This window comes from Priapulus caudatus, unplaced genomic scaffold (genome assembly GCF_000485595.1).
Source record: "Priapulus caudatus unplaced genomic scaffold, Priapulus_caudatus-5.0.1 Scaffold4, whole genome shotgun sequence".
NCBI lineage: Eukaryota > Metazoa > Priapulida > Priapulimorpha > Priapulimorphida > Priapulidae > Priapulus > Priapulus caudatus.
Genome location: NW_014577065.1, coordinates 86,693 through 96,385, shown reverse-complemented (window position 1 = coordinate 96,385; position 9,693 = coordinate 86,693). Strand labels below are relative to the sequence as shown.

General features: G+C 39.5%; 1 protein-coding gene across 2 annotated transcripts; it reads left to right on the top strand.

Annotated features, from left to right (window-relative positions):
* Positions 1 to 240: 240 nt before the first annotated feature.
* LOC106821602 (proline-rich transmembrane protein 1-like) lies at positions 241 to 9,454 on the top strand. 2 transcript variants are annotated; one of them, XM_014826495.1, is made up of 5 exons: positions 241 to 617; positions 6,079 to 6,488; positions 6,989 to 7,147; positions 7,837 to 7,976; positions 8,440 to 9,454. In XM_014826495.1, the coding sequence occupies exons 1-5, from the start codon at positions 599 to 601 to the stop codon at positions 8,507 to 8,509; spliced, it is 798 nt and encodes a 265-aa protein (XP_014681981.1). In that variant the 5' UTR covers positions 241 to 598; the 3' UTR covers positions 8,510 to 9,454. The 2 variants fall into 2 exon arrangements, with proteins under 2 accessions (XP_014681981.1, XP_014681974.1); XM_014826488.1 differs by having other exon boundaries at positions 6,986 to 7,147.
* Positions 9,455 to 9,693: the final 239 nt, after the last annotated feature.

Here is a 9,693-nt window from a genome sequence, read left to right as displayed (position 1 = left end):
CACTGATCTCTATATTATAGAGTAGTGTTCCTTTATATTGAGGGACTCCTTCCTCTGTATAAAGGGACTCTATTATAGAGATCAGTGATTACAACCCGAAAATGATGCTCATGTGTTGCGAACGTCTCATTGCATTTACTGCCAGATGTAGACTGACTATACACGTCGCTTCGGTAGCGCCACAGGGCCAACGAATGAATTATATAGCACGTCTATGCCTGACCTAAGCACCGTCGTCGGTTAGGAAGATGGAAAAGAAGCTGAAGCCGTAATACAAACAGAGATTGATAGTATATGGTATGATACAGAATTCCGATGCCAATATAATGGTAGTCCTATAGTTGCACATGTGTGTATATATGTATATATATCAACTGTATACGTTATCATGGCCGATTGGCTTAAAAACTGGATCGGCATGTTGATGCACTGACTGAGCTGAGGACTCATCAAATCATCATCATCATGTCCTAATGCCAGTGCAGTGACAAGACATGATCATCATCGTCATCATGATGTGTTATTAATTTATTACGGAGGATTTTACCATTGACTAGGAGTACTAGTCCTAGTACTAAGTAGTATTAGAAAGATCGTCATGGCGGATCGTAGTAACGGTAAGTTACTCAAGGTAATCTAGATGATCTTTTCTGAAGTTATAGTTATACTATTACTAAATATCGTACTATATTACTATACGATAGTGGTGCATAATTTAATAATAATTAATATATCATTTTATACGCTTCACGAAAATGAAGATCCTGAAAGTGAGTGTAAGTCTCACATGAACACATACCAGCGAAGATGTCACCACAGGCACTTGAAGCGTTTCAATAAAATATATATACGCAGGGGTCGTGTGCTGTGCACGGCGACAGTTAAATATATAGACTATATATTATATAAATATTAGACTATATATTTAACTGTCGCCGTGCACAGCACACGACCCCTGCATATATATTTTATTGAAATGCTTCAAGTGCCTGTGAATGTCACCATCTTAATTTCTGAGTCACATGTAGATTGTCTATTCATATAACAATCCGCAGACGAGGCATCTTGTGGCCAGTAAACCTCATGAGGCAACTCGAACCCTTTTCCTTTACCTCCGCTGCCTGATATATAAATCCACCTCACCTAATGCCACTATTGGTATTTTAGTTTTATTAATATATATATATATATATATACAGTCCGATAGCTGGATTTTTGGACTTCTACTATTATCAGCTATTATATATATATATATATACAGTAGAAGTCCAAAAGTCCGGACTGCTCGGGGATTGGGTCGGTCCAGATTTTTGGATTTTCCGGATTCTCGGGCAACACTTTCAAAATTCACATTTAGGGAGGAATAAAGAAGAGTTGATAAGGTAAATTTTGATAGTTTATTCATTAGTATATATACAACATGCTTCATTTATTAAAACGAGCAGTTTTAAAGTAAAATAAAATCAACACTTGACAAAAATGTAAACAAAAATGTTTCACTACAATAAAAAGCAGGGTTCTTGTTAATAGCCGGTAACCGGTTATTTTTACGCCTATCGCGCAATTTGTTACCGGCTATCAATTTGATGAGAAATCTCCCACTAAAGGCGGTTAAAATATTTAATCCATATTTGAAAAAACGAAGTTTATTTTAAATACTTCCAACCAAGACTAACTCTGTGCACGGGCGGGTTTTCTTTTTATAATAGATACTTAATAGCATATATATTTTCCTATCTAAACTACCAAATCTAGAACCCAACCATCAAAATAGGCTATTGTGGTCAAATCAGAAATTTTTTCCCGGGGGTGCATGCCCCGACCCCCCTAGCAGGGCTTCGCGCCTTCGCCGTTCGCCCTACCGTCCGTGCCGGAAAAACAGTACCTGCTATTCATTGTCAAATTACCTGCTTTGTCAAAAGTTAACAAGAACCCTGAAAAAGAGTGTGTAAATTCTTGATATCATATAAAAGAACATTGTAAAAGAAAAATACACTAATCAAATGAAAGTGAAAGTTATTTTATACAAATTAATTATTTAGTTTTAGTTTATTAAACATAGAATTTAAATTTGAAAGTTTTCGAAAAGTCCGGATTTTTGGATTTCTACTATATTCTTCCCAGGCCTTATAAGTTATAACGCATGTATGGTCTGACATGCCTTCAAGGTTGATGCTAATTTGTGTCATCTTATAAATCTTCCAATATTCCTTATTTGCCTTAATTTCCAGCTATGTTTGCATTTGACCAGGGCCGTAGCCTGAGTGGCGGGCAATGGGGGCAGCCGCCCCCCTCTAGATTGTGGAGCAAAATTAAAAAATAAGCTTAGCTAATAATCGTAAATTACTCTAACGTGATTTTTTTGGTCACTTATCGGGGGGAAAGCCTGTCTCAGACCACCCCATTATGGACTTCAGTCATGAGCTGCGCCATCGCTCATCATTACACAGTGAGTCAGGAATTTGGCCCTCTAGGAATTTGCTCAACCTACGGCCCTGTTGACAATCCCAATACAGTCATTATGTGCTCTCAAGCATTGATGTATCTGTATCTGGACTTATCTGGAGCGATCTGGTGCACATCGAAGGTGAAAATTTCAAATTTTTAAATGGAAGAAAAACGGAAATAACATCTTTCAGTCAATGTCTATGTACATGTCAACTATATGAAGTATATAATTTGCGCATCAATATGATACATGTAATAGAAATAAAGAATATGAAATAGTAAATCTTTTCAGGGCGTACATAAATTTCCATTTTTTCCAACCTGGTAATAGTCAAAAAATAACATTGCTGAATGATATTTAAACACTATAACATCACTCGACTAGACGATCCTGCAGCCGGATATACGCGCGCGAAGCGCGAACAGCGCCTTTTGATCGAATTCGCTGCCTCTATTTAGAAACATACCTGGGCCCTCTGGGTACTACAGAAAGCCGCATAATCGGTCAATTGAGGAGTTGTGGCGATTGCAGAAGCCTTTCGACTTTGCACGTAGGGCGGAGAATAAATCCAAATGCTCGTTTTTGTTGGTGTGTGGCTCGGCGCGCGTCTTTCGTGTAGAAAAATAATTTCCCCTTTCTCGCTGGTTCATGCCCTGACATTAATTTGGAAGTGTATGCGACCCATAGATGGCGCAACGAGTCCATCTACGTACCATTTTCAAGTTTTTTTTTTAAAAACCGCTCGGCTCGATGACCTAGACTGCCGCGGGTGCACAGTTCGACACGCTAGCGTAACTCACTTCAGTGTACCAACGATAGTTGGCTGAGTGAGGTCGGTAGCCGTCTAGCCTTCAATCGCATTTCGCTTCCGACTTCCCGTATCCATCTTAACGCACCAATGTGATGTTCTGATGTTTTCCATTATGATTATCACGATGTTATCTGGATTCTGGAAAAGCTCCGCCTTCGTGGCGTCAGCGCGCGTGGCGTGGCGTCGTGGCGAGAATTTGGTCAGTCTCTGTGTGATTTCGCGTGACACAGTTCTCTTACGAACAGAGACATTATGTTTTCATAAGAAGTCAAGTTAGTCACACTGTTCTTCAAATAGAAACAAAATCTCGAAGCTGTTGGATGAGTATTTGTTTTGAAATCGTTGGAGAGCGTACGTACAGCATTTTTGCAATATATTACATCGTCCCAGCGTGCTGCTTATAGCAAAAACTTCGTCTACCCCTGCGGTCGAGGGGGGCCCTGATTGCTCTTGTGCAGAAAAACTTCGCAGAAAAACTTGGAACTCGCCTGCTCGCACTTACCTTGACGGTGCAACCCCTATATATACCAGCTGCCAGCTCCATCCATAGCTCCCTACACCAACACAACGTCAATACACCCTAGTATTCTAACCCTAGCAATACCGTTTCTTGGAGCTAGTCGAATCTATGATCTTGCAGTGCAGCCTTGATCTTGCAGTGCAGACTTGCAGTCATACACTGATATGTACAGTCTTGTCGGGCTATTTACATTACTATCAATATCATAGTGACGGGAAGTTGTACTTGCAAGTAGTTGTAGTGTACGGCACTTGCTGTATACTGATCCATAGACTGATATAGCTAAGGCTAGTAACTAGAGTGTACTGGACCGTAAATTAACCCACTATTACAACTAATTCATAAGGGCTCATGTAATACAGAAATGAATAAACCCTGAGGCTGAGTGTTCCAATTCTATTTATATACAGGTTATTTTTACTGCCTATAGCCTAGAGTCCTAACATATAATACGATGTATTGCGATGTATGTGTTTGTGCGCGTTTATGCATGTATTGCTACGTGTTCTCGGCTTAGCTTAGTCACTCGATGGGTAATCGAGGTGGGAGCGAGTCCCAGTCTATATAGCCTTTGTCCTTGCAGCCATTTCCATTACTGGGCAAGGTTCGCGAACGCGAGAATTTCGTCAGTCTTTCTGTGATTTTGCGTCACACAGCTCGGTTACGAAGAGAGAAATTATGTTTTTATAACAAGTCAACACTGTTCACGTCCCAAATGTCTACCCTCTGTGTCCCCCACTAAAATTGCGGACTGTTCGTGGCAGCTATGGATCCGTGCGCCGCCAATTCATTCGGCGCACGGATCCATAGCTGCGAGCGCTGCATACTGTCGTAGGACGTTCCCGGGTCGCGTGCGCCTTGCCGGCGGAATTGCGCGCAAGATCTGCGCTTATAGCGCTTGGGATCAAACACTCCTTTCGGAACGCTTCTCTAGTATCCCGTCTCATCTGGCTTTTATCTTTAGTTTATTTTCATGTTGCTGACAACAGTTTTGCCTTTAAAAACCCAAGCTGCTAGGATATTTACATAAAGATACATCAACTATTTATTAATTAAAAAGACTTAAGAACTAAAGTGCAAACTAAACTAAAAGAATAAAAGGAACTATATAAAATATATACATAAAACTAACGCTCATAGGGTCTATGTCACCCAAGTTACTGCCGGAACGTACCCTGGGTACGGTCCGGTATACCGCGCTCTGCGTTATCAGCGTGCGTTAGGCTCTGCGTGCTGCGCGTACTTAAGCTGTGCGTACGCGTGCGTAGTGCAGTATAAGTACAGTGTGTGCATATGCAAGTACGGTTCCTGATATTCGACCCTCGATCGAGCCTCCGAAGCACAGGATCAGGCCCTGAAGTCCGCACGGTATTAGGGCAAATACGGCGCTGTGCATGTCTGTTTGCTATAGAGTAAGGCTAGAGGGACTTCGTCAAACTTTGTAATTTTCCAGTAGGCAGATGAAAATGTGGATAACACTCTCTTTCGCTCTTACCCTCTCCTCCTTATTCCCTCTTTCTTTTCTTGCATTTCTTTCCGATCATACAAAATACATATAGACATATATTTTCTGCCAAAAAAAGTGGGGGGGCCCGGGCCCCTCCGGCCCCCCCGTACGCGCCGCCCCTGTAGGTTGCATACCTTACAGTTGTGTTGAGTAACATTATTGTATCTGATAAATGACATGTGCCTTCTGAATTTCCTAAGGAGAACCCTGTATATGTACGTGGGCGTGTGCGTGCGTGCGTATCAAATACCACATACATGGCTTCATTCACTTTTTAGCCATTTGTTGCATGTAGGCCTAATTGGCCAAGTTTTTGAGCAGGTCGCAATGCCTACATGGTAATCACGAATCACTGTGCAATCAATCAATGTAAGGGATATTAGGATTAAGGAGGTGATCCATGTCAATATGAAACTGACATCTTGTGATTAACTGCAGCAAACTTTGAATTAAGATTTCCTCAATCCACCCTTATCTAGGTCACCCCATATAATTATCTCTGTTCATGGAGATAGCAAAGTTTAAATCCAAGTTTAATGATAAAAAAATGTCTCAATTTTTATATTAAGTTAGTAAATTTTGAGATATGAGTGTCAGTATTGGTGATTAGTTGTTTTTCCAAGCTATATATTCCTTTAGGTTAGTAGAAGTTATTTGAAATGTGAACCCCTGTGGCACCCTGCTAATTAATTATATTTTTTACTCAGTAATGTGTTAACCACATGTACACCATGATTTCAACTGTTTTTTTTAACTTGGCAGAAATTCAATAAACTATTACACATTTTCAGACGTGCAATCACCACCTTCAGCACCAATGGAGTCACCAGCACCACCTTCATATGATGAAGCAATGGGCCAGCAGGGATACCCACTCGCTGGGACCAGACACACAGGGGGTGAATTGCCACCATCTTACGAGACAGTGGCACTTATGGATCATAATGTGGAAGGTCATATATATAGACCACAGCCAGCCGGTCAGGTGTACCCAACCAATGGCCAACCTGTAGGAGCTTGCAGTAACTCATTAGTATGTGATCCTCTGGGAAGTGTTTCCCCAGCAGGTTACCCAGTACGACCTGGTGAAGGTGGACCTTATTCACACTACATGTTTGGTGGTATGAAGTATGCAAATGGCAGAGGTATGCCATCCAGTGGGCAGTACCCACCTCAAATAGGAGGCGATGCATCATACGTGGTGAGGCTTTACCTCTACAAGTACAATTCAGTAAATGCGTTATTGGCTTCAGTGAATTGTGTTATAAGCCAATGAAGGACTTAGTATGCAAATTCAATTTGTATTGAGTTCTTGCCATCTTAAATGTATTTCTGTTTTGACATGACATAGGGAATTGTCAATTAGCCATCTTAAACTACATGCATTAACCTTTTCACTGAATTGATACAATAACATCTAGAATTAGCTTTATTATCAATCATTGAGATCGTGTTGCATTTAAAGATCTCACAGTAATTCCTGTGAGAGGCAACAGTGGAAGTTACTGAGGGGAATATTACATAGAGCACAGGCATGCAAAATACCCAGCATAAAATAACTAGTGGGTGTTGAGAAAATTGCTATATTTCTCATATCAATTAAGTGTGAAAGTACATAAACATAAGAAGAGTTATTTGGTGATGTATATTGAAACGTGCAATAAAGATGCTGACATTTGTGTGTTATTGGTGTTATAGCAGTTACCTCCAGTAGTGAGTCAGCGCCAGATTCCAAGCAGTTCAGGAGTTGTTGTGGAGCGTGTAGATGCAAATCCACCAGACTATCTGTGCAAATCCGTCTTTGCCTGCCTCTGTTGCTTCTGGCCTTGTGGAATCATTGCAATAATTTATTCCTTGCGTGTAAGTAGCAATCAGCACTATCCTCAAATGGCTTTAGACACTAAGACTCTTATTTAGAAGTCTTTACTTTATAGCGGTAAAGCATTTTAATGATTTATTCACAGTTGAATCATGTTTAAATTACACCACATGCAAATACTGTGGTTCAATATTCTCTGGAAATAATTGCTTTTAATGATTGAAAACTATCAAAAATAGTGTTTACATTATGAAACTACTTGTCCTGCCTCTCATAGTGTCAAGTTGAGATAATCAAGTAAGTTGTTGCGTGCGCGCCTGTACTTTAACAGACTGGCAGTGGTTCTTATTTCATTATTTAACTTGAAAAAGATTGCAATATTTTAGAGTAGCTCCGGTCAATCTAAAAGTGGTGAAAATGAGCTTTATAGCTCAGAGCTCATTACCGAGAGGGGTAGCAGCATGACAGATGATGTAAACAAACAATAGTTGAATGTTTATAAAAAATTAATATTTGTAATTATCTCTAGTGAACGTTACAATATAAACCTTTATATGTTCCATAATTGAAATTTGGTTTAATTGTAAATAACCTTTATATAACATATCAAGAGTACATAATAGAGATCTCTATTATGTACTCTTGATAATATATATATATATATATATATATATGGCATATATAACATATCTTAAAGGTATCCATTAACGTTTTTCTGTGTAATTTCCAGGTCAGAAGTCTGAACAGTCAACATCGCTATGAAGAGGCATGGAAGGCTTCTAGGATCACTCGTAACACTATCACCGCCTGCATCGTTATCGGATTAGCTTTGTACATCCTCAAGCTCGGTCTCACCTCTGCACTTTCTCAGTAAGACATTGTGCAGTACTACTGCCGTGATATTTTCTCCCTGTTATTTACTCCTGATATATTTATATCTCGCCCAAGGGCACTGAAATCACGCAGCTTCGTTTTGCACAAAGTTTCTACCATTTCTATTGGTGCTGCCTCAATATGACATCGTTTTGATGATCAGCAGTTTTTAATCAATTTCTTGCTGTTTCCTTTATTCAGGTAAACCACTTCAGCATGCTGTTTAGTTAGGTGTATTAATGGTCATAAAATAGAAGCTGTGGCATAAACACGAAATTTTTTAGCAGGGGATTTTCACAGAGTCCTTAGGATTGTTGATAAATTGTTTCTGATCACCAGCACTCATTAAATAACTGGCTGGATACTTAATTTACTCAACCAATTCAGACGAAAACCACTTAACTTATAATTGAGAAACAGTACTACTTTTAATGCTTATATTTGTTATTATAAATATCAGGGAGATTGATGAATCGGCAGTGAACTCTACGATGGTTGACTGGCTAACTTCAAACCAAACTGGATATTGAGACGGAAAGAAATGACATGCCAATAATAGCAGGTTAATGTGAAGAGGCAGTGATTGAGGGATGCTTTTCTACTTTTTGGCTTGATTGGGCCATGGACACTCAATAACTATATGTACAGCAGTTGAGAAATTGAGTGTAACTGTAGTACTTACATTCTATCATGTGCACTAATAAGTTTAATTACAGATAGATTAGAATAATTATTAGATAATATAGGCTTACACAGTGTGGCGTGTAGCATTACCATTATTGTTATTTCTATGTGTGTGCATGCGTGCGTGCATGTGTGCCTGTGTGCGTGTGTGTGTGTGTGTGTGTGTGCATGTGAGAGAGCGAGCATGAATATGTATGCCATATGCCATTAAGGTAAGGTCTTTTATAATATTAAGCTTGACCAACGCTACCATTTGGTCAGCTAATAACATGGTATTGGAATGACAATATATATGCTACACATACATAAATTCATGATATTGGATATTCGTCAATTCTCCTAAGGTCTAGACCAGTGGTTCCCTAAATTTTTCAGGCCACACATTGGCTATATAAACTCATATGCAATGCCCCCTACCTTATTTATGCACTTGCAAATTATTGCCTCTTGTAAGAGCAAATTGGCCTCTGGTAATCCCGCAGCCCCTACGGGAGCGGTACCACCAACGTTGGGCCACTGGTCTAGAGGAAGAAACCGTAGTGGATTTGACTAGTAAGATTTTTGTCAGAGGATTCGTCTTGGACAGAAAGGGCAGCAGGCATTATGCCCTAGGTGCAAGTCTGTACATGTAACGATGTATATATTTTAGAACGTATTAGTATCCGTATTAGCTATACTATTTATGTATAGTATTTACTATTTATTGTTTTGTATCATATTGTACCTGATGTACTGTGTGTGTTTGTATATTGTGTCCTACAGAATAAAATTCCAACCTGTAGCAACCTCAATCGGACTTTCTACATATATCTAAGTTTGCCAATGCTGAATCTCCATCCGCCACACACCTATTCAGCATCGAGATAACATAAACGTAAATTTACATTTTACACGCTGTCATATTAGGTAAACGTGTCTACAGATCAGCAAAAATCTTTAGTGCTCTCATTGGCTTATGTGATTCTAAATAACATCAAATCGTGTGTCATGTAAATTACTTTTACTTGAAAAGTATTCTCTCTCTCTCTCT

Bases quoted from the DNA above. Each gene is read 5' to 3' on its own strand.
- LOC106821602 (XM_014826488.1), top strand. The intron at 6,489-6,985 runs GTGAGGCTTTAC...TTGGTGTTATAG, and splicing joins GAGGCGATGCATCATACGTG to CAGTTACCTCCAGTAGTGAG. The intron at 7,148-7,836 runs GTAAGTAGCAAT...TGTAATTTCCAG, and splicing joins CAATAATTTATTCCTTGCGT to GTCAGAAGTCTGAACAGTCA.